This window comes from Aythya ferina (assembly GCF_964211825.1).
Source record: "Aythya ferina genome assembly, chromosome: 8".
Lineage (NCBI taxonomy): Eukaryota > Metazoa > Chordata > Aves > Anseriformes > Anatidae > Aythya > Aythya ferina.
The window spans coordinates 7,341,463-7,368,950 of record NC_140304.1 but is presented as its reverse complement, the minus strand read 5'-3'; the positions used below and the strand labels follow the sequence as shown (position 1 = coordinate 7,368,950).

Genomic DNA, 27,488 nt, shown 5'->3' with positions numbered 1-27,488 from the left:
CCACTGCTGTAAACGAATAGCGTGGAAGTCTAGTTTCAAGCAGAGTAAAAAGGGGTCATTTCAGTGACGGACATAAACGCAGGGTCCAGAGGGGTTCTAGGTACAGGTAAGCAAAACTGCAGGGCTCACCTGCATGCAGTGCTCCTAAGTTCAATCAGTAAAGCCAACTTCAATTATTGGTGCATAGAAGATTTTTGTCTACAGTTAGTTTTTAGAAAGTTAACTATAAGTTCCCGTACAGTGTTGTAACTGTTTCCATGCAAAGTACATACTAAATTAAGAATTAAACTCTTGTGACAATTTATGCATAGGCTATTCCCTAAAGGCTTAAAAATACCAATCATATAAACAAGACCCTGCAAAAGAATGTATTTCTTCAATAAGGGCTGTTCATAAAGACAGAATTAAAGCAACGATTTGCTGTGTAACCAAGATAGGAGCCATCCAATCTGTTTGCATACTTGCTCTGCAACAGCGCCTTTCCCTGCCCGATCTGTTGAACAGGAAATAGTTTCTCACCTTTACAAAGCACTTTGAGAGCTACTAGACAAGAAACACGGCAGATTTTCACATAACTCCAGCCACAGCAGGAGAACAGGAGATAGTGTTACAACTCAACAGCATCAGAAGTTGGAGAGATCAAGCTGCAACTATTATGATCCAAGTACGTTAGCACTCTGCAAAGAGAAATCCTCTCTAAGATTTATCTGCCAAGAAATGTACCTAACTCTTGGTTTTCTAAAAACAAACACAACAAGAACAGCAGACCAGGAGATGTATTCAATACTGATCTGTCTACTAAGTGTATAATATTGCCTATTAGGTATAAAAAAGATTTTTGTTTCTTTATTAGAGATGGGGCTGTTTGCTTTACTGGTGTTGCTTTCATTTCACATCTACTCATAATATTTGTTAATTCTTTTACTTCACTGCGACACCACTAAAGCAAAGACAGAATTCTAGAAGAATCCCACACCACCAAGACAGTTAATAAATTCCTTTCTAAACCCATGGTCTCAGTTTTTGTAAGCACCATACATAGGCAAGTTGGATTGCTTTCTCTCCTTTTTTATGCTGTTATTGGAGGGGTGGGACATAGGTGAAATCGGAGGTAAACGCAGATTGCTCATTAAATTAGGAAACACTCCCAAAAATGTTCTCACAATCTGATTTACAACCTTGTTCTCCAAAATAGCTTAGCCAAGGCTGGAGAGACATACTTATAGTATATCTCAGATCTTCTTATACATTCAGACACATTGCAAAATTATGATGTAAAGTGTGCTAACATATAGCAGGCAATATTTTAAAACAGAAAAGTTACCAAATAGGTAACTATTGAACTTCTTGATGACAATCAACAGTTTTTCTTGATAATGTTCCTTTTATTCAGAAAAAACATAAAACCTTCATTTTCACCTTGAGAACATATTTGCCATTTGTATTTGCAAAGTTGATCTATATATTTAGAAAGGGGGGAAAACAAACAAACAAACAAAGAAAAAATACAAAAAGACTGCAAGCATTTTCTTACCTGCTACTTAAAACAGGTGACACCAGTTTGCCATTTCCATTCTGAATTTCATCCTTGATCCCCTGTGTGACTGGCAGGAAAAAGAAAGAGCCATCTAAGATCCTGTGCAGCAAAACACTAGTTTATTTTAAAGCACTCTGGTGAATAGAAGTGACTGAAGAATGAGCAATAAACAAGCATAAAATTTGCTTCATTTGCTTCATTGGGCCATCATCTCTCCCTGCTTTTCACATTCCAATATTAAACTTGAAATTGTAAAATGATTTCTTCTGTACTTGTCTTAGTGAACAACAGATGAAAATTTATTCCTTGAGCTTGTTTATATATTAAAGTACACTATTTTAGAAATACACTTATGACATTGAGAAAAAATGTTATTGAATTTTATTTTGCACAATCAAAATCGCATATTTAAAATATTAATATTAATAAACTGAAAAATACTATGCTAACAATGTGAAAAACTAAGTCAAGCAATGTGCTTATTTTTAACGGCTATCATCACCTTTATGGTTATGCTGTAGCTTTCATACCATTACTTACAGGACTATATAATAAAAAGTATTCTATAAGCTATACAAGCCCCCAAATAGATTGTCTATGGCAATGATTTTTTTGATAATAATATGGTATGAGCGCTAACTTTTAGTCGGAGCTGAGATTCCTCCCATGCCTCCTCAGCAGATGCCGCCTGAAGCCTACAACCCGAATACCCTTGTGAGACACTTCCATCTAGTGGCTGCAGGTACAAGAACTGCGCCGCGGTTAAATGCTGTAGGGCAGGCAGTGTATATATAAACTTGGGATGGGTTGCTGTTTGGTTTTGTTTGGTTGGTGGTGGTGGTTTTAACACTTGATTAAAAGTCTTGCGGAGAGATCCAAGGTTATGAGAAGGGGTTAATCTTGCATGTTACTGGTTATAACCAAACAAAAACTGAAGGCCAACTAAACCAACAGTGATAGAAACTTTTCTGATTCTACTCTCATTAATCAATAAATATTTAACAAATGCTTTCAGGAATATAGCTTTGGTATTTCAGGGGTAAGAAGCAAGTTCAGAAATCTTGAAAGAATTTCCCTGGATGGGGAAGGTGGCAGTGGGGGAACAAAACAGAAGACCAACAGAGGCCCATTTATCAACTTTGCTGTCCACTGCTGAGGACGGCTCAGGAGTTCAAAAACAACATTTATTTTATTCCACTCTTACCCTTCTGACTTTGTCAAACCCCTTGTGGCACAACTTTCTTTTACAAGCTGCTTAGGACACCTACTGTCAAGCATACTACAGAATTAACCTATAGGACACTCCATGTTTTAAACAAAGTATTTGACATTAAATATTTGATCTTCAACTTTCATCTTCATATTTTGTTGATTCACCTTAGGTTGATTTGTTGTTTTTTGTTTGTTTTTTGTCTCCTTGTATACATACACAGATAGTGAAGTTATACTACAAACTAATGGTAAAGAATTTCAGATTCTATTTGCTGTTTATAAGGTTGATTTTCTTTCCGTTGTATGTAGACCATCATCTTCAATAGTTCATCATCTTCATGAAAACCACCCTGAGTTGTCATTCTGCACTCCTTTTCTAGACAATAAGATTTACACTATACAGTTACAGAAAATGCAGGAGTACATTTAAAATTAAGGTAATTACAGCAAATAAAAATACTAACAAGCACAATTCTTAAAATAAAAAACATTCTACTTTTTTAATTTTATTTTGTTTCATGAGCATAATTTCTGAATTCCATCCAAGAACTGTTTTTTCTGACGTTAAATGCCTGAAGAATACCAGCACTAGTACCTTGCTATACCAAGAAACACTCAAACTTCCCCTAGCCACTAATACACCTGATGGAACCTAGCTATCACAGTAGCACCCAACGCAGTCTCAGCAGAGATCAGACCTCTATTGGAGAGGTCACTACCCCAAGATTGTGCTAGTAGCTTACAGTCAAAATAGGTAGGCACAGGCTCCCAGAAACAGGAAACATACAATTTGAATAAAAGGCAGCAGACTTTAGCAGAAAACTGGAAAAGTGTCCATGTGTATGAATAGACATATTCAAAGTAAAATAAATAAATAAATAAATAAATAAATATAATAATAAATCTCTGGGAACGCAATACCAGGGCCTGAACAAATCCTTAGAAGGTAGATAAAACCATTGAGACAACTCTAGACTAGCTGATCCAAAGATACTAGAAAATTATCACCACAACCAAAATGTACTAATCATTAGCTGTTCTACTTCCTATTCAGAGCTCGAAAGCTATTCTTCAGCTTGTGGGAAATGAGTTTTATTTCAGATCCATGACCAGTTCTTGGGCTATTATTTTACAGATATGCCTTTTACACATTTATAAGTATACAGATAGCTAACTACATATAGACCTTTATGTCAGAGTGCAAGAATTTGCACAAATACACTTATGTGAGTTTGTATCACAGCTTCTTGTTTTTCCAACATAATTTCTTTATCAATACTATTGTACGCACGCTAGGGGGAGTTGTAGAAATGCATTGATTTTATAGAAAATTACATCATAGATGAAACAGTTAACACACATATCACTTTAACATAATTCAGTAAATGTATTTTTATAGCAATATAAAATACAAATAGGCTATGAGACCAAAAGCAGAGCATTGTACTAAAATGTACTAATGCAGTTTAACATACATCTTAATCACTATAAATGTTTCAAAATCACACTTTTAAGTAACAAGCCAAATTTTGGTTAATTGGTTGGTTACTTATTTTTGGTTGGTTGTTTTTTTGTTTGCCTTTTGAAGTTTGTCTCTTTCCTGCATATAACTCTACATGAAAAAAATATATATATATTTGGACACTAGCTTATCGCAAGGTAAGTAATGTTACTAAAGCTACCAGATTTGTGTAAATATTAATGAAATAACGCTTGTAATAGGCTTTAGGAAACTGGATGAAAGACACTGAGTACAGTTAAACTTCATATGATTTTTGTTATTATTATTACAAATGACTGTTGTGAGTTTATCTACTTCCCCTTTTTTCCCTCAACTCTTCATAGACCTTTCTGATTTACTAATATTAATTGAAATCTTCAAAATTAACTCACAAGACTGAATGATACCTCCAATATTATTTTTTTTATATTGTCTACGGTGCTCACGGTTGATGATATGTCAGCTCAGGAGACTTCTTCAGTTTTGTTCTGTTTTCAATGCAACAGTCAAGTTATACAAACATGGATTAGGAAAAATACCATCTCCTATTCTAGAAGGCAATATCGTCAGAAACACAGACACATGAAAACAAACACAGACATGCCAAAACAACAACAACAACTAAGTAGAGGGCAGGGGGAAAAAAAATCAAGTCTAGCCAAATTGTGTTACTTACATATTCCAAGTCCTAAAAACAAATAAAAATAAAAATAAAAAATAAAAAATAAAAAATAAATAAAAATAAAAATAAAAATAAAAGATGACAAAATATGATTTGTACTTTTTAATATAAAAATAAAAGGACTTCAAAAATTGAGCAACCCATCCTTTGGAAAAGGCATGAACACTATCTCACTTCCTACTGAAAACTAGGAAGCAAATGAAAATGCTAAAACAAATAAAAAACATAACCTTACCATGAGATTAGAAAAGTTGTATAAACTTCAGTAAGCAACAGGACTCTTCTAATCACAGTATGTTAAGGTATATAATGAATGTGAAGAAATTTCCTGTCCAAAACCAGCAGCTTGTATTCGCAGAACATTCGCAGAAACAGATGTAGTCTCCTCTTCTGCCTGCAGGTGCCATTACTAGACAAAATTAAATGGCAGCTTGCGGTTTTTCTTCATCTGCAGTATTCTTATGAGTGCTGTAAGAGTTTACCTATACTTAGTTTCTAACACTGGCATGTGTCCTTTAAGAGGCATAAGTATAACATGCCTTTTTCTAAAAGTGTATTTACATACAGTAAACCTCAAAAGATGGGCTAATGCTGTATGTAATGCTTCTCAAGTAATCTGCTGTTCATATTGTGAAGATATGCTTCTCTCAGGATGGTTACCTGTGTCTAAAACAAAGTTTATTTTATCCTGATATGGGATAAAAATGAACTGCTTAGTTCATCAAACTAATCCATAGTTGATTCCTATGTTTTGACCAATTTAAATAACAAAGATCAATTTATTTGACATTTTAGTGTGGTAGCTTATCTCATCATGCTAGCTGATATTAAGATGTGTAATTTTAGTCTTATTTTTCTACTATAAACAAATAAAACTAGAGGCTGAGTTGTAAAACATAGTAAAGTAGTATATCAATGCTCTCAGAATCAGTACAACATATTAACATTTCCATATAAAATTTTTCAAATAAACTACCGAAGGGAAAAATACTTATTTCTTAGTAACTTCTTTAAGTTACTTCTACTACAAAGAGAATGCAGTTGGTGAGTTAGAGCTTTCTTTGTTCCTATTTTCGAATGCAACTACAGGGAAGATACCTGAATAACGTTCCCCACTACTTTGTATTTGAAATTAAAACAAAGCTAACTCCCCAGTCCCTTTCCTTTCATGTTAATTATTAAAATTCCATCAGAAAACCACCTGAAGTTCTAGTTACTTAAAAAAAAAAAAAAAAAAAAAAAAAAAAAAAACACACAGAAATCTGACTGAAGAATGTTATCTTGGGGGAATAAAAAAGGACATCAAAGGAGAAGAGGGGAGAAGAAAATACCCACTAACTACTGATTAAATGAATACATTAAAAAATAGAGCCATTATAACTTCAGTAAACAACACCTCCTGTTCAAGTCTCTAAACATGTATTCCTAATGCTTTCCCCACCACCACCCCTCTCTGTGCATGTTTCTGATTGTTTCACTTTTTTCCCCCCCTTTCAGAGACAGTAGAGAACTGTAAATTTGAGGTAAATGGGTGCACGCCCATGAGAGAAAGGCCCCATTGAGAGACTCTCTGGGTACCTTCCTAAAAGCCACAGGTGAGCCAGCACGACCCTTCACTTCAGAGTCAGACATTGGGATTGGCCTCACAGTTGTTGCAGCCCCATAATGAGGAGTGATTTGTAAGTGTGGGTGCAGGAGAACCGAACGAATAAGCAAAAGGACTGTGAACAGTTACCTGCTGGAAGTAAACATCTTAATCCTATTAACAGCAGCTGATTAATCAAGGTATTCTAATGACTGCTGGCTGTGATACCAGTCCCATGTCAATTCCACCATGGAAATTCACACTAATGCATTTCTGTGGAAGTAATTAACAACTCTGTCACATACTAAAGTAAAAATTCTTCTGAAACTGTGCTCCATAGTAACTATCACAACAAATACTACCAGTCTGCCAGAAGCTATTCAGATTCTGACTTCAAAGTCAGATCTCCAAATATGCAAGATGGAGAATAGGTCAGGACTGCCAAATCCTTCATCTCAGCAGCATGAGGCTCTACTTCATTTCACCACTATGCCCAGCAGGTGATGTAGACATTGTGCTCAGCCATGTCAATTGCTCTGCTGACCCAGGCCTAACTCACACCTACCTCTAACTACTTGAAAAGGCAGAAACTAATGTACCATTCCCAGCCATATCAATCCATCCCAAAATCTGCCTGCCTGCCACAATCCCAGTTCTTTGACATTGGTAATTTATAGATTGACCAGCCTATAGTTATAAATATACCTTACTCTGATGGTATATTACACCAATAGATTACTGGAGCTCCAGCCAGGCTCGCTGATGTATTAATGCAATATGTTATGAGCAGTAGCCCACCCTGATGATGTATGGTCACCATACATACCGTAAGAGTGAAGTACTTCGATGATGTATAACTGTAACAAGGGCACCAAGCTGAAGAAAACACTAGCAGAAGTAGGTTTTGGTGACATACTAAAATGTAAATATGATATTAACAAGGTGCTTTAATCAGTTTCTACAATTCACCTTAGCATGGATGAGGAGAACACAAGCTGCAGGAAGCTATTGGCAACATTTTCACTCGTCGTTCAAAAGCCAGATGTGATGGGATTGAAGTCGCCCATCAACTTTCTGCTACCTCAGTTAAACCTATCAGAAACCGATTTGTTTGCATGGTGTTTTTCTCATGGTTTTCATAAAGGCTAAAAAGTGAAAGTCAGTGTGAGCTCTGAGTTATGACGACCTTGTTCTTTCCTTTAAAAAAAAAAATAAGTAAACACATTCTAATAATAATACACAGAACTGTAACAAACAAGATAATTTCTCACCAGTTCTTCTCATTAAATACAAAAAAATGCAAACATGATTAATCATCTAGCAGGTGAAATGTCAGCAAGTAACACACTTTAATATCTTTGCAACTGAAACTTGGCATAACACCACAATATTAACAAATGTGAAAAGAAGGGAGTATTGTGACCTTAATATGTGTAGATTAAGTCACAAGTATTCAGCATCTAAACATGTGCTGTTAAATGTCTTAACAGAGACACTTAAAGTAGTCACACTTCTGGTTTCACTTGAGTGCTACAGAAAATATCTTTTATTAGTATTTCAGAATGTTACATTGCAATACTACCAGCAAAGGAAGGTCTCAAAAGCAACTGTGAACAGAAGAAAACTGACAAAGAACTTACACGTGTTGTTGTACAGGTATTTACAGAAGTCGTAGAAACTGGCTATCAGTTACATGATTTAGTTTCACAATGCTTGCACTTAGATACATGATTCAGAAGAACCACAAATGTTTTTAAAATTTTCAGCCAAATACAAAATTGTACATTTACAGAAGTATAAATATACCAGGATTGTATTCACACTTAAAAGCATAAAAATCTGAATAACTGAATAGACTTTATTAACCCCTGAGCAGACTTGTAAATGTCTCTAAAGAAAGCAACTAAGCAACACTGCACCTCATGTGAAATAAACGTTAGCAGATAAAAAGTGCCAATTAATTTTCATGGTAGAACCGCACTGCAAGACATTTTTGGACAAAATATTAAGGTACACTAACCTTCAGAAAAAGATATATGGGTTATGGATAATTACCATAACAGCATAATTACCTTTCCACATTTCCATCACGGCAGATAAGCACAAAACCACCGAATGACAGCATTGGTTACTACTATGAAAGTTATCACAGAAAAATGATGACTGATTCTCTTCAACGTAGTCCATTTGTAGAAAATGGTATAAGAGCCTGAACTGTTCTCACAGACTGAATCTCTCAAGATGCTGGGCCTCTTCTCTCAGAAGGAAAGATGGTAGCTATGAATACCTGGCTCAGAAGCTTTGAAATAAACAAAAAACATTTAAGTGTCAGCTCCCGATTTTCTCAGCATGATTATGAGCAAGATGTGTGAGGTCCAGGCCTCCTAGAACCCAATATTAAGGAATAAATAAACTTAAAACATTTTCGTCCTTGCAGTTAGCTTTCAATGGCTTCAGCCAACAGACTAAAGGTACATGATAAACTATGTCTACAGTAAAAAGCACAAGGAAGTAGTTGACTGGCAAAGTCACTGGTTTAGCCTAATGAAGGTCCACTTGTAATGCTGCTGTCATTCTAAAAGCAAAAAGTATAGGAAACAATCCACAAAAGGCAAAAACAAAGATCTGCTCCCTATCCTTTCACCAAATCACAGCCCAGTACAAGTAGCAAAGGAACATGAGGAACATATTGAGTAACATACAGCAATAGTCTTGTAAATAGCTCAGAGTAACACAGTTAAGCCTAGGCCATAGCACGACATTAACTTCTGGAGGCAGAATGGTAAGCTAATCGAACAGGTGACAAGGAAGCAGTGGAGCACAACATCCTCTCAGACTTAAATTCCAGCATCAGTGACATGAATGAATCTTGTCTGCATTTATCACTGGGAGTTTTGTTACAATTCCTGAGTACAGAGTCATCTAGATTTACAGAATACCTGTGAAGGATGTTTAGCGATGCATGTAGATTTGGTTATGATACATCTTTGCCTCAATTTTTTACCTTGAAAGTGTGGAACTTGAACCCCATCCAGCCCTACATCTCTAATACATACATTCTAGTTTTACTTGTAGATTGCTTATCAGTGCAACTCTCCACAGCATCATGAGATAACTCGCATATTATTTAGGAAGAGCTATGCTTCTAATGCACTGTGAATTAATACTGAAAGCGATCTGAGCAAAGATAACCTCTAGCAACACCACACCTCATGAACTTACTTTAGAATGAGTTGAAGAGCATTATCACTGTTACTTCAGGCCAAGATTTTTCAATGGACTACAAAACCACTAAAGATATTTTTTGTGATATATTACTTTCCCCTCATAGAGTTTCCCTGAATTCTTGATAGTAGTATTTTATACCCACTGTATCTTGCCAAGTGAGAGCTCCTCTGGAAACATAGGTGGTGACTGGAGTTTGTGTGTGTGTTTTGGAATCCCCTTCAGTTTCGAAGCAAATTCATCTCCACCTGCTTCACTTTGTCTTCCTTCGGTCTCAGTAGTTTCATTACACAGAGGCTGAGATTTCAGATTTTGCTGCCCTTGGTCAAGTTCAAAATTCACAATAAGGGAATCAACCAGAGAGTCCAATTCATCCAAGTTCATAAATGGCATGGGTGTTCTCTGGATAGGATTGTTTGTAGAAGTAGAAGCCAAAGGAAGTGAATTGAAATAATTGTACAAACATCCAGCTATGAAACAAATCTCTCCTGCGAAGCTCCTGAGAGGGCTTGTGTTTCTGAATGACCCTATGAGAAACAAAAACTGTAAGAATTAAATGCGATATTCTGCAAAAAGAGACCAGTCTTCCCTTCCTCTTGCTATACATGTCTCCTTTAGTCTACATGTTATTAGCAAGACAGGCAATAACCCAGGTAAATACCTTGTAATGTAGAAGAAACGATCTGATAGACTTCAGCGAGGCACTGCTCCAATTCCAAATATTTCACAGCAATCTTAGTACTTCTCTTGATTTCCATATACACATAATCTTCTTCTGGTAACTGAGATTCTATTTCTTTCTGTATTAATAAAAAGCAATTTTACAAGACCCAAGTACATGACAGGAATGTTTAATAGTTAATACATTATTATGGATTTAGTCACACAAAACAGGCCACTGAAATATAGTATGAAAGTGATATTAAGTTACAGTACATAAGACAGCTCTGGAAAGAAGTGCATATCATTGAAAGAAGGAAAAGAGAAAAAAAAACTGTAAATAAACTAACTCCCAAAAATGCTCTTAATGGCATTTTAAAACATCTGTCCTGCATTTTAATTCAAAATATCAATAGCTGTGTGCATAAAATATTGCAGTAGCTATTTATACCATTATTACCCTAGCATTACTGAACTTCAGGGTGTTCATAATAAACACAAATACATGAGGATAAGCTACAAGTACCTCTAGAAACACCAAGTCAAATGAAAACCAAGCATCTTTGAGGGGAAATGCAGTGGCTAGAACAGCTGCAATGTTCCAATCACAAGAATGCCACTGAGCAGGAATTGTCATCATGAAACTGTAAATATAGCAATTTCAGATCCAGGTAGTTTCAGATTTGTTTTGTTAAGTGCATCCATCACATTTAAAACCCAGCTTCAAAGCCCACATTAGGTGAAACATTTCCCTTACCTTTCTGCAAGAAGAGATGTTATTTTCAAGGAACCTGGCTAATGCCACAGCATCATCCCTTATTCGATTTTGAATCTACAAAAGAATTTTTAATTATATCGCACACTTCATTCAAGGCACAGTGAAAGTACGTGAATCTTTTAGAAGCATAACAATGAACACCAGCATGCTGACGAGGAAAACATTCAAAAGCAAGAGCAAAGTTTCTGCAAGATGACATGCATTTTTCAAATAAAATTATTAACAATGTTGTCTACCTGTTCACATATCTGCAAGACTTCATATAACCCCTTAACACAGGAGGGTCAAATGAGCAAAAGTAAGTGCTCACTAAAGAAAGGTTCTCCTGTAATTTTTATATCGCTGCCATTCTAAGTGGCAGGGGTAAGCTCTTAGCTAATACCTTTGTGTTCTCTTAGCAATTTCGCACTAGCTGTAGACATTACCTAAAACATTAGCTCAGCCAACAACAAGCATGTACAGGATCCCTGCTGGTAGATAAGAATCTGCTGCAAGTGAACAGAAATATTGATAAAGCAGACTGCTTGATTCTTTTTGCTAGAAACATGAAATGTTTTGGAGTTAAGTAGACAGGAATATGAAAGATATGGGACAGTTTCACTGCTACCTGTAGGATTAAGAAACAGTGAAAATCTGAGTAAAAAGAAATTTTTGCTTTCCTTGCAACTAGCAGTTTATCACTCTTTTCCAACTGATATGAACCATTTAGTCCAGATCATTTATTATCTATTTTTGAACAGAAATAAATTCTTCAGAAATATGTATCATATCTAACCCAACTCGCTATTCAGACTTTCTTACTGGCCACAGCCCTGCAAGTTTATCAGCTTTGACAGAAAAATAAAAAACAGAAATCCATGGCACAAGACAGGATTGCTCAGATACAGGTACACTGCCACCATTGGTCGTGACTGTACAAAAAATGTTAAAAGATAACACTGAACTATTTCAATATTTAGACATCACATTGTTTGGGACTAGGAGCAAAAGAACCAAATGTGAAAATAAAGTCTACAAAAAAAAAGTCTTTTAAACTTCATCATCTTCTCAACAATAACGGTGTAGGAAATAGAGGTGTTTGCTATTATCATTATAAAATAGCAATTAACTTTTAGGATCATAAGACATTACTAAGTGTTTTTTTGTTTGTTTGTTTTATACAAAACAACTTAAGAACAGTATACAGAATAAAAAATGGCATCTTCACCATTTTGTCCAGTGGCATCTTTGTGAAAGTTTTTTGTATTCTCCCTCTTCCTCATGATTACACTATGAAATTCTATTCAACGTGTCCCAAAGTGCCCTTCAATTCAGAAATTACTCTGAATTAAATACATTTAAATGTTCAGATTACATATGGGTGAAAGGCTAAACACTGGAAAAAAAAAAAATCTGCACGACTGGTATCACCCATCTCAAACTTCTGTTCAACTGTAATAGCATGCCACACAATCTTTCTAGAAAGAACAGATGAAAAATAAAAAATATGATCAAGTGTCTCTAAAAATGTATCAGTTGTTTATAATCTTCTTGAAATCTCACCTCATTTTGTGGATGTTGTTTCAATAGTTCTTTCTGCACCATTCTTGCTTTTTCCTGTACTGTATCCGTAAGAAAGTCCAGCCCCAAACCTACTCCATCATAAACAGCAAGTACAAAGTCCTTTTAAAATAAAGGTTCAAAACATAACGATTAAAGGAGTTGATTAGGCCTAGAAGCTAAAATAGATTTTCCATAATGGACTAAAAACAATTTGGGGCTGTGGGGTACGAATTGTTCAGCGCTGGCCTATTCAGACACATGTGATTCTCAGATCACAGTGGCTCAGCACTCTAACCTCCTTTTCCCCAATTTTCTTCAGATTTCTAAAAATAGGGTGTGGTATTCAGCCAGATTATTCATATAAATATTGAATTCTATTGAAGTAGGTATACTTGTGCAATCTCTGCAGAGATGCAACCCTAAAAGCACAGCATTTCTTCTTGCTTGTAGGTGAAAGTTATACAAACTTAAAAGTTTGAGATTTTTGTTTCATTGTTTTTTATTTCAAAAACATTCAGGGCATTAACACATTTTTATATTAACACATTCTTTCCTCCAGAGGAAAAAAAAAAGTAGTATTAGATAAACTGAAAACACTTAATTGATCAAATTGTTTTATATAACCATTATAATTATGACCTTGTTTACTTGAAAAAAAAGTGAATGTCAACATGTAAATTACTTCATTATTTAGTGCTGTATCCTAGGATACAGAAGCACAAAGAATACAAAGGAAAAAAACAAAGATATCATTTGGAATAAACGTTATGTTTTCATGCTCAAGTATTTTTGATACTCATCTACAAAGTCATTATTTCTAACAAACATTTTTTCACCTGTAGACTAGTTGCAGGAATGTCGTTCTCTTCAAAAATGGAAATATCAGTTCTTGTGAATACTGCCAAGTGTCCTATGCATTTAATTGTTTGTTTTACTGCTTCGTTCACTTTGCTCTGTGCTTCTGTTACCATTGAGGAAATATCTGAAGAACATCCCTTAGAAACAAAAGCGTTATCATTCACTGAAACTAGCAAGTATTTCTGGTCAAACAGCACAAGACTTCTACAGTGCAAGAGTTTACACTGCATGATAGTTTAACATGTTTTCAGCTTTCTATCTTCCCACTTCCAATGACTTATCTACTACATCTAAAAGAGAAGCCAATTCAGCCATAAAGAAAAATGGTATCATTATACTACACAATTAAAATAGAATTACTCTTCACAAGGCTGTACCAGGAATAACATTTACCAGTGACTGGTTTTATAAATCCATAAACAGTAGCACTTTCCAGAATACAAACTAGCAATCACTCTTGTCACTGCATATTTTATTTTCCCCTTTTACCTTCCTGGAAAACAAGAGGGCTAAGTGGCATTCCTATCATCACTTTGAAGGATTTGCTCAATTGTCAGATAAAACTGGTATATGAATTACAGATACTTTTGAGGATACCTGTGTGACTCAAAGAAATACGGGTACAATCTAATTAATAGTAGCTATAGTAATTCTAATTTTATAGATAAAAAACAAAAAAATAAAAACACCACCCCATCCACCCACAACAAAAGCAATGCATCACATTGATTCTGTGCCATCCTTGGGAAGTAGAACCTACCAGATCAGGACTGTCAGCATACTGACAAGCTTTTGCTGTTGTCAGGGCCTAGACACAGAAGTCTACATCACACTGAACTCGCAAAAAAAAAAAAAAAAAAAATAGTACCAGTTTAGCTGGTACAAACATACCCTTTGCTATTCATTTTCCGTAGGTCTGTCCATTTGTTGTTTTATATGCTGGATATTTAACTGTGTTTAGCCCATCTGTAGTCTATATTATTTTAATGCACAGAACTTCTCTACACGCAGCAGCTGAATTATATTTTCTTCCAAAATATATACTTTACCTGCAACAGTAACTGTAAATAGCCTCCCAGGTTCTTTACTTCCTGTTTCAATTCTTCATCAGTCTTCACAGAGCTAGGGCACTTTTGCACATGGTTAAGCCAAACCTTGACTAGAACCACAAGCTGGCCAAACACAGAGGTAATTTTGATGCTGTAGGACTGAGCAGCATGATCAGTAGAGAAAACTAAAAAAGAAATAGGAGATCTATCAGCAGGTCTGCTCTGCAAATAAAAGTAGGAATATTTATTCTTTCCCTCAGCAAACATATGAATGCTTATAAGTCTGAAAGACAAAACAAGACATATAATAATGTTTACTTCAATAGTTATGAAAGCGAGACTTACAATTTTTTTGACATTCTTCATCTTGCTGTTCATAGGCTTTTGAAATGGCAGAAACTCCAGAGAAAATGGTAAACAAATTCCTTAGGAGATGATCTGCTATGCTCTTTCTCCCTTCATGATTCTGTTCCAGTAAATCTAAAGCTGAACTTACAGATTCTTTGCAAATTCCAGGAAGAAGTGATTCAGAGAAGTTTGGGCATATGCTGGATTTACTCTGTGAACCTGTAAGGTGAAAAAGTAAAATACATTGGCAAGAAACTCTTCACAAGAATAAGCAGTCAGAAAATCCATATAATGGATATTTTGTATTTTGTAATTCTACATAGTTTTTAGATTCATTTAGTACAAAGAAATTCCCCAGTGAATTTCTTTAACATTAATCCATCTTTTTCAATAATGGAACCTACAGAGACACAGAAAATAAACCTCAGCCAATCTAAAATAACTCCATAAAAACATTTGGAAGCCTGAGGCATCTAGTTTTTCACCAAAAAAAAAAAAAAATAGATAAAACCTGACAAAGAGCTAGGGGAAACCTTAGCAGTTAAATGAATAGCAACAACTCAAGCACAGTCTCCAAATGATTGTATCAGGATTCAGCCTCAGGCAATTTGTTACATGAATTATCCTCATCTCCAGTAAAACTGCTTAGTTAAGGATGGGGTAATGTTTTAAGTAAAACTCTTTCAACAGGGCTGAGAGTGATGGTTAGGAAGTTTTCACTCTAAAAAAACAATCAGAGAAACCAAAAAAAGATCTACTGTTAACAGCTTGATATTATCAGCTTGAATACATTACAAACAAGACATTTTCCAGTTTGTTCTCTGGCCCACACTTTTTTACATATGTTTTTAAAAATAAGTATTAGAAGTACATGTGTTTTATACAGATAGTATTTTCATCAAGTTCTCAGTATGAAATGAAAGGTGATCTACCTGTATATCAATAAATACCTGAAATATAGGAAGTTTGTGTATCATGGGTTGGTTGCAATTGTATACCAGACAAACATCTAGAAATTCTCTTGTTCTTCATTAAACTTCTACTTCTAGAAAGGATGAGAGAAGAAAAACATAAAAGACAAAAAACCAACCTCTCCCCTAGTGCCCACTGAAGACGCAATGAATATTAACAACCACCAGACAAAAAATATTTATATGTACTTTTTATAATATATTCTTTTTATATTAAAAGTTGTATATGTACTCTTTTCGATCTTGTTTGTTGGACAGACTAAATTGCTTCTGTAAAGCCAAATGGGAAGTTTTTTTTTCTTGGTAAAACAGATACATTCCACGAAGCTCTCCACCATCAGACAAGCCAAAAACTTCTTTAGGCTGGCTCTGGTTGCTTACTTAGTCCCTGGCACCCAAGGCCAGTTCTTGATAAGAGAGCAATTTGAGAAGCCTCAGCCAACCTTTAAGTTGTGAAACAGCTGGAAGGAGACTCAGAAGGAACTCTGCCACTCATTTTGGGAGCTGTGTTTAAGCTGAGCCCTTGGTACTGCCTGACTTGTTTTACCTGTGCTTTAACTTTCCTCACTCCTCACAAATGGTTACATAACTTTTCACTTAATTTATGAGTTTGGCACTATAAAAAGGTAGAAGAAGAATTCGTAAATAAAAAGTTATATGAGTGGCAGAAAAGCACGTTTACATAATTATACAAATTAACTTCTGCTTTCTTTCAAGCATAGCTGAAGGAGCTACAAATTATCACCTTCTCCTGGAAAGAGAGGAAACTGAGGCATCCGAAAGGTCAGGTTCCCACTCATCAGCAGGGTCATAAAACACATCAGCAGCTTTATTGTTATCATTACTCTGGAAAACAAAGAAAACAGAGGAGGAGTGTTAAGCAGAAATAGAGTGACAATGAAGCATACAACCCGTAGATGAAGTCAACATTTTGACTGTACAATAGCAGATTCAATGTTTTTCTTTTTGTTAGGATAGATGTAGTCTAGAAGATAATGGACTGCAAGCTACGTTGAGATGCAATTGCTAAAAATAAATAATTTAAATATATATATATATAAAAAACTATAAATAAATAAATAATTGATTAAAAATAAATAAATACAATGTTTAGCAAAGACAACCAACTATCTGGCATCTGAGATATAGGAATACCAAGTTTAGAAAAAAATACAGTTTTTCAGAGCTCTCATATGCCTTCTGAGTAATAAAGGAGCACACGTTTAAAAAATAAAAATAAAATTAAGAACACACTGCAAAAAAAAAAAAAAAAAACACCAATCTTCCCATCCTATATGATTATTGTATTCTCTTTGAGAAAACACTACAAATTATTAGTGTTTTTTCCTCAGTTCTTACTGACCTCATAGAGTTCCTTCATTGCTGCTAGTTTGCATTCAAATTTCTCCAGGCTCCAGAAAGTTGCTATTCCCAGTTTGATATTACGAACCTGCACTTGAATAGAAGATACTGTTCCTGTTTTATCATCAACTTTGTCGTGCCTAAGAATTTGAGAAAGTTTAAAAAATAATGACAACTAAGTATAAAAACACTAATTCATGTTTCAAAAATAAAATATTTGCAGGAAGGATCAAATAAAGAAGTTGATAACAAGCCCAGTAATCCAAGCCTGGGACATCAAATTTCTCACAACACACAAACATTAAGTATCAGCCACTAAACTTATTTTTATGAAAAACAAAAAAGGAATCTCTGAAATCAGAGAAAGAAGTCAGTACTAGCATACAAATTCCTGGTTCTCAAGAAACTCAGAACTAAATATATGCTACAGAACCCTACTGGCAGAGTTCTTATTCTCCTGCTAAGAACACCTGGCCATTATAGGGATCAACTTCTAGAACGCTCTCTTCAGCTATGACTGACAAGTAACACAGCACAGCAAGAGATCTATAGAGTACAATGGATTTGAATTCTTGCTATCTGCTGTTTGCATGTTCTGAGGTTTTTACTGGGTGTTTTAGGACTGCTTTAATAAGCAAAACAAAGCATGATGGACAGAGATATCATGAGATTCACCTCCAAAGCACATATGATCCAAAATGAATTGTCTAATGTAAACATTTAAAGTCTTAATAAAAAAACACTTCAAACCAACATTGCTAAGCTACACACTACACTAAACCTAGTTGAGAAAAGTGAAATGTCATGTTCAGTTTAACAAAAAGCTGTTACAAGAAAAACAAACAGTACAGTGCACTTCCAGCATCCCCACCATACTTGTATAAATCCACTCAGATACTCACCTGCAGAAAACAGTGTTTTTCCCTAGTTCATTACTAATGGTGTTGGCCTCTTTGATCATCACAGATAACTTCAAAGAATTCCAGTTAAGAGGAACTAATAAAGAATATAGGACATATTGATTAAACTGATCAAACACTTTGCAACAGCTAAAAGTTTAAAAAAAATCAAATAGGGTTTAGCTATTAGTAGCTCTCTCAATAGCTTGGGAGGGGAAAAAAGGAAAAAAAAGAGGCCTTCCCAGCCAAGATAACACTTCAAAAAAAGAACACAAAGGGTATTTCAGAAATAGAGACATAACACTAGACACTACGTAGTACACTACTAAGAGGTAGGAAACTAAACAGAAACAATTGTTAGTCTAGTTTCCCCAGTGAGTTAAAATCTTAACTAGTTCAGCCAGACAGAGGAAAGGCTTTTAAGTAATAGGGGAAAATGCAGACTACATGTATATCTGCCAAACCACCCTGACTTTTGATTAAAACAGATCTCTTTGCACTGTCTGATAAACATTGCTTAAGAAGGTAAAGGATCATAGGAACCATAAGGCTCTCATTGTTCCAGACTGTTAGAGAAGTGTTAGAGGAAGAAAAAAAAAAAAAGGGTCCACAGCCACTAAATCCAAGTCCACTAAGCAAGAAGTCAGCATTGCTCCTGCAATGTTATGTACACACGTACTAGTCATAGTTTTATTCCCACTTCCACGGTTCTTCTGAAGGGTTTGTATTTCTTCAGCAATCTTCTGTTTCTCAGCTTCCAGAGCTTGAAGTATCTTTGCGTGATGAATACTATGATCTTCCAGAGCCTGAGAAAGAGGAAAAAGAAAAAACAAAGAAGCCTATCACACTCAATGGTGTTTACTTATGTGAAATAGTTTTGTTGCTGTCATTTTAAGGACTATTAGAGCAGAATGAAACTTATCTTCCTGATCTGCCATCAGTATGAAGCCCTTCATGTTTAAACTTAAATTTTCTTGTTTTACTTACATATTCAAATTCTTAAAAGAAATATTAAAATGAAAAGGATGTAACATTAAAAAAATGAGATAGAATTTATTGCAGAAGTCAGATATATGAATACCAGCCAAAAAACATTACCACCACATTAATTGTTAGAGTCGTACCTTTTGGCGTACGAGCAAAATGGTTCACGTGACATAAGAAATAACAAGGTCAGTACTAGTTTATCTCCAAAGTGTATGCTATAGCATACTCGGAAGGCAAGCAATCTAGTTATTTGTGTAAAACCCACACAGAAGAAAAATATTAGGAAAAAGACTCCCCCAGGCCACTGTGTCATCCCTCCCTTCTGCCCAAAAACCAAACATTTCATGTGGTGCAATGATTTATTTAAAAGACGAGGTTTATCACCTAAAAAGCTTCGGGTTTGTTTTGTTTGTTTGTTTTTAAATACCTGCTTGGTAGCTAAGGTCTCCACTTCCAAACGCTTCTTGTTGAAGTGTAATTCTAGCTCAAGAGTTTGCTTTGCCTTCTCTAGCTCCTGTATTTTAGTTGCAGCTTTTTGGTTTTTCAGTTCTTGCATTTGCTTCTTACGAGATTCTTCTCTCTAACATAATAAAGGACAGACAAAAGAAGGTATACTACTTGTACAGTATTTCTGATCCACCCTGTAAGCAGATATTAAGGTTTATTTTTACTTCAATACGTTGAGAATATGCAGCTCCTGTGGACTACTCAAGCCCACTGCCAGCAATGAAAGGTTATACGCATGAAAGCAATGAAAGCTTCACAAGCATCACATTATGCCATCTATAGCACATTTAAGAAATAAAGTACTCCATCTTTATTATTGTTTTGCCATGATGCACAATTATATACAGAATAATAGTCTTGTAAATATTTTTACATTGTATAACAAACGAGCATGCAAACTTAGCAGAAAAAAAACATGTTCACTAAAACACTAAAATTGTAGTAATTTACATAGAAGAAAATCTGTATGCAAAAAATCACAAGTTACATCCTTATCAAATTCACACTGGATTAATATTTTAATTTCTAACTAATTCTATAAACCAAAATCACTAAAATAATTCTGAAGGGGATATCTACTTTACAACTTCTTGTGTTAGCAACAGTGACTTTATTTATGTATATACGTTTAATAACTCCCTAAGACAATGTTACGATATGCAAGAAAAAAAAAGAACAATAACCACCACATAAAACACAACCAATAAATCCCCACATACCACTGCTTCTGTTTCATTACCTTCTGACTTACTGTACTTTACTGCTATGTTTTATACAATGATGCTAAGGCAACTTACCACCTCTGCTTCCAGTGATTTTATTTTGCTTTCATAAGCTTCTTTTTGTGATGTCAGTTCTTGCTGAACCATCTCTTTTGCTATTTGGACACTTTGCATCATTTCTTCCTTGGCTTTGAGTCGTGCCTCTTCAATTTCTGATTCAAGCCTACAAACGGAAATATCATACACATGAAATGCTGGCTTTAATCTCTTACAACTTGCATACGGATTATATTCTCATTCACTTCCATCATAACAGGAAGAGTTACTCTACAGCCTCCAAACTTAACAGTGAAAATGTATTTCACAACTTTTATTTTTTACGTAGGTATTTTTGATTTCATAGGGGAAACAGACACAGGTGAAAAAGAAAAAAAATCCTAGTATTTCACACTCCACTTGATTTCCAAATTTATTGTATTATCTATATGTTGCAGAATTAAAAAATGTAATAGAAACTTGCTAAATCACACTAAGATGAAGAAAAGTATATTTTAAGTCAATGATACTCACACTTATTAACTCCCAGGAAAGAAGCAACTACGAATAACACTGCACTACCTCAAATTCTCCACTATCACAGACAACCAAGGTCATAACTTTGGTCTCTCGTCTCCTTTCATAGCATGTTTGCTTTTCAGCTTTGTGCCATTCTCTAAAATATCAGAAGTCAATTTCTGACTCATTATGTGCCTGGGGAGAACTAAGGAGATAAACTACTCAGTGGACCTCTGTAGCTTGGAGTTTCTTAAATGGTGGTCTGTTTTCTTGACAAATGAACTGCATTGTAGTGATCACCTCATATTTTATATATATATATATATATATATAAATATGTGTGTGTATATATATACACACACACACACACATTCACTTCAGCTAAGTCTGGGACTTACATTTCCATTATAGAATGAATTAAAAATAAGTATTGTTTTCCAGCTTTCACGTACAGTGAAATAATTAACGATCTTAAGTTTCTTAGTAAAGTTATTGCATAGTTGCATTAACAACTGTGAATTTATTCTTAGAATAAAAAAATACAATGCTTACTGAGTTTTCTGTGCAATAAGCAGCTCGTTCTTTGCAAATTCAAAATCTTTAGGACCATCAGGCAAAAGTGTAGTCCCACAAGATGGCCTTTTAACTTTCTGAACCTCTACTGGATGATTAAACCTGAAATAATGGTCTCCCCCAAGGATCACTCGATCACCCTACAGGAGAAAAAAAAAAAAAAGGTTCGTTCTGTAACTTCTATATTTATAGGCTTGAAACAGAGAAGGTAGGAGTAGAAATTGAAGGGGAACACAGAAGTATTTAAAGGTTTCAGAGCCCTCTTAGAAAACCTTTAGTCTGAAATTGTAACATTAATACAGCTACAAAATCTACATATGCTTATATTCTTCTTTTACCAAGTCAAGTACTTACATGATGCAGAACTGTCGGGTCTAAAATGCATTTCCCATTTACATATGTCTTTGCTTCTCTCCGTGGAATAATACTCACTTGGCCAAGGTTATTTTTTATAACACTGAAAACAAGAAACATTTGTGGTATCAGTAGCTTATGTTAATTGTAAGCGATGTTTCTTAATGTATAAAAATCATGCTGTACATAGTGTGCTGTTATCCTTTTTCTACATGTAGAGTGTCTTCTTCCTGTTTAGTTACATTATACATAACTCCTGAGTGACCTGTATGTTGGAAGAGAATCTGTACTTAAATTTAAGAACCTTCTACTAAAAAAATCATTATGATACCCTGTCATCTGAGCATTTCTTTGATAAAGCGTAATTTCTCAACATATCCAGGTCTTTCCTATTTTCAGTAATTGATTCGTTAAACTTCCTCCAGCATTCTGTCTAGGATCCATAGCACAGGATGCACTTCAAACATTTCAAAAAGCTGACTAAGTTGTTCTCTAGTTTCAGTTTTAATTGAAAATTGTAAAGGCATTTCACTATTACATTAAGTTGAATGGGAGAGTTATAGACAGCACCATTTGATCAGATCCTTCTCCAGAATTTCTACATGAACAGAAAATTTCACTCCACTAACAAAATATACTAAGAAGTTAAACTACCTTGGTTAACAGATTTCTAGGGAGAAATAGAAGGAAGTTACCTTAGTCACTGAAGAATACAAAAATTATCCTTCAGTAATATCTTCCCTAGTTAGAAAACCATATTTTGTTAGAAGGAAGAGCGACTCCAGAAGTAGGAGAAAGGCCAGAGCAGGAGATACTTCTGATCTAAGTATAAGAAAAACAAAATCAAAGAATACTACGTACCAATGGTCATCAGCAATTAGCACTCCAGAAAGCTGGATATCATGTTTTGAATTCGGTGTATACCTTCCAACTGTAGTTTCTCCTTCTTTAATCATATACAACAGCACCTCAGAAAGCTGGGGATCTTCACTGAGATTAACAAGGTTTGGTAAGTGATTGTCCATTTTGAATGCAATTCCTGCTTTCTAGATAAAAGAGATACCAGCAAAAAAGACAATTTACTTTGTGTATCCAAATATCTATATTAATCTGTTAAAAGAACAGATTTCATGAAACCAGATCTTTGAACTACTCTAATTCTTCTGCAAGAATCGCTAATGTTATTTTTTTCTGTCCTAGTTCCTACGTAAAGTGAAAGGACAAGTGGAAGAAAGAAAACATACCTGCAATTCCTTTATATCTTCTAATTTCCGCTTTTCTGCTTGCTCAAGTTTTTCTTTCCAGGCCCTTAATATATTAAGGGGAAAAATAATTTAACACTGTCTTAGGAGCAAAATTAAACCATATAGATTTTCCCACTTGCTTTTTTAAAAGATGTTATTGAGTGTCCCACCTTTGCATTTCTGCTGTGTCCCTCTCCTGTTGATGCAATTTCATCCTCAGAGATGTTATTTCCTGCAAATAACGCCTGTATTTTTCAGGATCAGTGTTCTGAGCACTTTTCTGTGCCTTCAGTTTTTCAATTTCAGCTTTCAATTCTATATTAGACAAACCAAAAACACAGTACATACACACACAAATCACAGATAAAATAGTATTTAGACATTTCAGTACAATATTAGAAAATTTATCCTTGTATCTAATTAAAAGCAAAACATCTTTCCCTGTTAGAGGTTCTCAACTGTTGCCCAAGATACTGTCTTTGGAAAGGAAAAAAATAAAAATATAAACACAACTCACAAAGACAAGTAGAATTACAAAGAAGATATCCTGTTAGACTAGTTGCAGGATTATACATGAAAACCAGAGAGGAAAGATTTTTGTACTTAAAAATCACAAAGCACCTGATTAGTGTGTTATTAAGAAAAACTGAACACAAATAATACTCAGCAGTAAGCATCATTGGGGCATACCAGAGTGTTATTTATGAATTAAATCAATTTTTAAAAGTTAATGAAACAGCAAAACTGTCTCAAAGATGACGGTGTGTGTAACTTATAAAAATCTTGACTAGCAAACATTAGAGGAGTAAATAAACCAGTGGTCAGTCAGCACAATTATTAGTAGTAATCTTTCTTATGAGTAATAAGTTAAACCCAGACAGAAATGAAAAAAAGCTATTAAAGGCTGCAGATGTCAACCTCACCTCTGATTAACTTGGCATTCACATCTTCATTTACTTTAGCAGTGTTGATAATTGAACAAGCTTGTTTTGCATAGCGAAGAGTGCTGAGAGTTTCTTCTGTGCTGCTGGCAGCTGGACTTATTGTGGCAATCATAGCCGTTTGTGAATTTCCACCAAGACTTTCCTTCAATAACCTTCATTTGAGCAGAAATCAGAAGTTAGTTTTCTCCCTCCCAGCACGGAAATCAAAGTTAAATCTGAACAGAATAAATACAAAATACCTAGGGTCTTGCAACTTTGAGAGTAGTGGGAGAGTGATTGACAGCTACTTATAGTACAAACCAAGGTCCTGTTTGTTCTTTATCTGATTTATTCTTCCCTCTGTGTGTCACCTTGAAATGCGAGTTTCAGATTTCTAAGCAGAAAGACTATTTGTACTGGGTGCAGAAACATGGGAATTGCTCTAACAGCAAGCCATACTTTGTCCTTACCTGAATGTCACTGCGAAATTAGCACTAGGATGTGGAAGTAACTTTTGTGCTAAGCCACCTAAAAGCATCTGTCTTAGTTCAAATCACTTCAACCTGTTGCTAGCAAACCCATCACCAGTAACACAAGAAGCATTACAAAACCGAAGTTTTTGATGCAAGATGACATAACAAGCAAGTAGTTGAAAAACAAATGATACATGATGCAAAAGAGCTGAAACATTCGTTCCATGGTAAGACAGACAAGGAACAATACTAAAGTGAGGGTGGTATCAGCCAAGCATAGTAACACACTTCTTTGTGAAGCATATGGAGGAAAAGAGGTGATGAACATACTAGACCCCAAATCAGAGATGGAATAATTCCATCTACCCTGCCTCTCCTATCACCCTACTTCTGCAGTAGGGGTCTACGGGTGGGCTGCACAGCAGTCAAGGGGGAAATGGCTCCTGTGCAGAAAGGGAACCCACAACCTGCAAAGGCCTCTACTTCTGTATAAAAAATTCTGGAGCATACATACCAAGTAAGGACAGATTCTCGGTAAGGAATGAAAGTTTTCTTTCCATTTTGAGACTGCTTTGAGAGTGCAGAAATAACCCTTCCAAGGGTTAGGAGTGATTTATTAATACTCACACCCTCCTACACAAAGCAAAAATAAGAATAATTATAATACAATTGTATTTACTTGTGTGATGTTAATGACTGTTGATTAACGATGTTAATTGTGCTTATTCAATGCGTAGTACAGATGTGCCATATTAAATGTCACCAATTAAAAAACAAGATAATGCAAGAATATCCTAGATCTTCACTTGGAAATAACAGAGACCCCAGTCTTAAAGAGTCTTGAGAACCATTAAATCATTTCAGTCAGGCAGACTGAAAGAAAGGATCTTACTAAAACTGTTTACTAAATCCCAAGAAAAGGGGCAAGCCTCAACTCTGCGTACAGCATCTGAGACTTAAATGCAAAGACAGCTGCTCATGCATGCAGTTCACACTCATTCCTTTCAGATGATCACCAGGCCCGCACGGCAGAGGGAGTGTCTTGCCCAAGAGCCCTGGTATGTGAGGATATTTGGGAGTTGAAGTTTAAGGGTATTCTGTGGAGTCTGTCTTTCCCTGCTCCACACATTTCCAATTGTGGTTTACCTTCAGCCTTTCTCCAGTGGTCTGAGCTGTAGAGCAGCATTCACTGCCTGCTAAATCAATTAGATTTATGTGACTGGTAAGACTACGGTCACGTTGCTCTTCATCCACAGATCCTACCTGAAAAAAGTAGAGAAGCTTGCACTTGAATCAAAATAAAAAGCCTGAGGACAAACAAAAAAAACAACAAACTTTTCACTTAAAAAATACATAAATAAAAATCGACATTTCAATTTACTTTTTGCAAGGACACCTTTGTGTACATTTCTGAAAGGTGTCTAAACCTATACCATTAATCATAGCATTAAGTGTTTGCAGTTGAATAACTATATAAGCATGAACTGCACAAAACCAGATACACTTAAATCCATAGTTTGCTGCTGAAGTTTGACTATTGCCTCTGGCCATTACCCACAGAAATCAGTAGGCTGTCACTGCCTTACATTAATGAAGATCAGTTAAATACTCAGTGGAAAAGTCTCAAGGCTAATTCTGATTGAGAGAAGTAGTAATCCAGGGGTGAGAACGGTGAAGGGGAGAATGACAGACTAGGTAATTGGGCTGAAAAATGAGAACAGCCAAGAACAAGCAAACAAGTTATTTGTAAATAGAGAAAACTGACAGTGTGTAGACTACTGAGGAGCTCTACTTCTGTTTTCAGGATTATCTTACAATGTCAGGTTTTGTGTCTTACACATCTGTAAGAGAAACAAAAAAATGTAGTGCCCATATTCCGGAGACAAATAGGTGAGAGATATCCTGAACTACTTGAAACTATTCCTAGATCTGCCAGTCTAGGAGTATTTATATTACTTCTATAAATATACGTAGAACAGAAAGAACAGAATGTAATCATCAAAGCACATAAAATGAAACATGTTGGCTGCAGAGAAAGATGTTAAAAATTCACTGGCCTTTATTCACCTCATTCAAGTATACTCTGCCAATTCTCTAGGCATCACACAATTTTCTACTATGCAAGTTGAACAGATAATTAAAACACACGCAGCAATACCTTGGTTTGTGTCATGACAAGGGTGAAGACAGAATGAGATCTAGAACTCTTGTCATTCATTACCGTAGCAGCTGTTGCTCTCTGCTTATTCCCTAGTTCAAGCCAACTCTGTAAGAGATAAGCCAGAACATGAAACCAAAATGTAATTTGACTAATCAACTGCAGCTTAAAATGTTTAAAAATGAAGTTATTAACACAAATGACGACTCTATAAGGGAGAAATCAAAACCTGAGTTTAAGAGGTAACCACTTAAAGAGAGTGACGCATGCCTGTACGCATCTACTCAGCTCCACAACATAGGACTAGTGCTCTTTATACTTTACCATCATCAAGCAAAATATCACAGAATATTGGGCAACCTGTAAAGTGTGTTTTGTTGTTTGTTTTTTTTATTCCTTTCCATGGAATAGAGTTTTCAGCAGCAACAGAAGCAGCAAGGAGATATATAACCAAATAAATCTTACCTGGATATCAGAGTAAGAACTGACAACATTCCTACAGAGGGGGAGAAAAAAAAACAAGTTTGTATTCAGACTGTTTCTTTCTGTAGTTTCCCAGTAGCATGAGCTTTGAAACACTTCCTGACTTACAGACAAAATACAAATATACCATGAAAACTCTTGTTGTCTTTAGACTTCCATTTGTTTCTAAACCTACTAAAATAATTCCAATTATTCCAATTATTATTCCAATAGGCCAGTGGAAATACAGCAAGTCAAACTAGGGTATGTGTTTCTGCAAAACTGCATGAAACTAAGATTTTTCTTAATTCACTCGTGAGT

The 27,488-nt window shown here is 35.3% G+C and overlaps 1 protein-coding gene across 6 annotated transcripts in view; it reads right to left on the bottom strand.

The window, feature by feature from the left end:
• Positions 1-516: 516 nt before the first annotated feature.
• The window catches only part of KIF14 (kinesin family member 14), a gene marked incomplete at its 5' end in the record, with an annotated part of 31,033 nt that continues 4,061 nt past the window's right edge, over positions 517-27,488 (bottom strand). Inside the window, 26 exons of one of the 6 annotated variants that reach the window (XM_084526964.1) lie at positions 517-677; positions 1,535-1,604; positions 9,888-10,269; positions 10,404-10,542; positions 11,160-11,234; positions 12,723-12,842; positions 13,559-13,717; positions 14,630-14,814; positions 14,975-15,196; positions 15,928-16,022; positions 16,694-16,794; positions 17,312-17,450; positions 18,213-18,306; positions 18,889-19,015; positions 19,624-19,776; positions 20,501-20,648; positions 21,533-21,693; positions 21,908-22,010; positions 22,769-22,953; positions 23,152-23,215; positions 23,322-23,466; positions 24,075-24,247; positions 25,062-25,180; positions 25,694-25,810; positions 26,706-26,813; positions 27,171-27,201. In XM_084526964.1, coding sequence (XP_084383090.1) covers positions 1,583-1,604; positions 9,888-10,269; positions 10,404-10,542; positions 11,160-11,234; positions 12,723-12,842; positions 13,559-13,717; positions 14,630-14,814; positions 14,975-15,196; positions 15,928-16,022; positions 16,694-16,794; positions 17,312-17,450; positions 18,213-18,306; positions 18,889-19,015; positions 19,624-19,776; positions 20,501-20,648; positions 21,533-21,693; positions 21,908-22,010; positions 22,769-22,953; positions 23,152-23,215; positions 23,322-23,466; positions 24,075-24,247; positions 25,062-25,180; positions 25,694-25,810; positions 26,706-26,813; positions 27,171-27,201 — 3,367 coding nt within the window. In that variant the 3' untranslated portion in view covers positions 517-677; positions 1,535-1,582. Of the gene's footprint in view, positions 678-1,534; positions 1,605-7,425; positions 7,715-8,045; positions 10,270-10,403; positions 10,543-11,159; positions 11,235-12,722; positions 12,843-13,558; positions 13,718-14,629; positions 14,815-14,974; positions 15,197-15,927; positions 16,023-16,693; positions 16,795-17,311; positions 17,451-18,212; positions 18,307-18,888; positions 19,016-19,623; positions 19,777-20,500; positions 20,649-21,532; positions 21,694-21,907; positions 22,011-22,768; positions 22,954-23,151; positions 23,216-23,321; positions 23,467-24,074; positions 24,248-25,061; positions 25,181-25,693; positions 25,811-26,705; positions 26,814-27,170; positions 27,202-27,488 lie in introns of those variants that run through there. The other 5 variants (XR_014695309.1, XR_014695310.1, XR_014695311.1 and 2 more) reach the window with 5 other exon arrangements.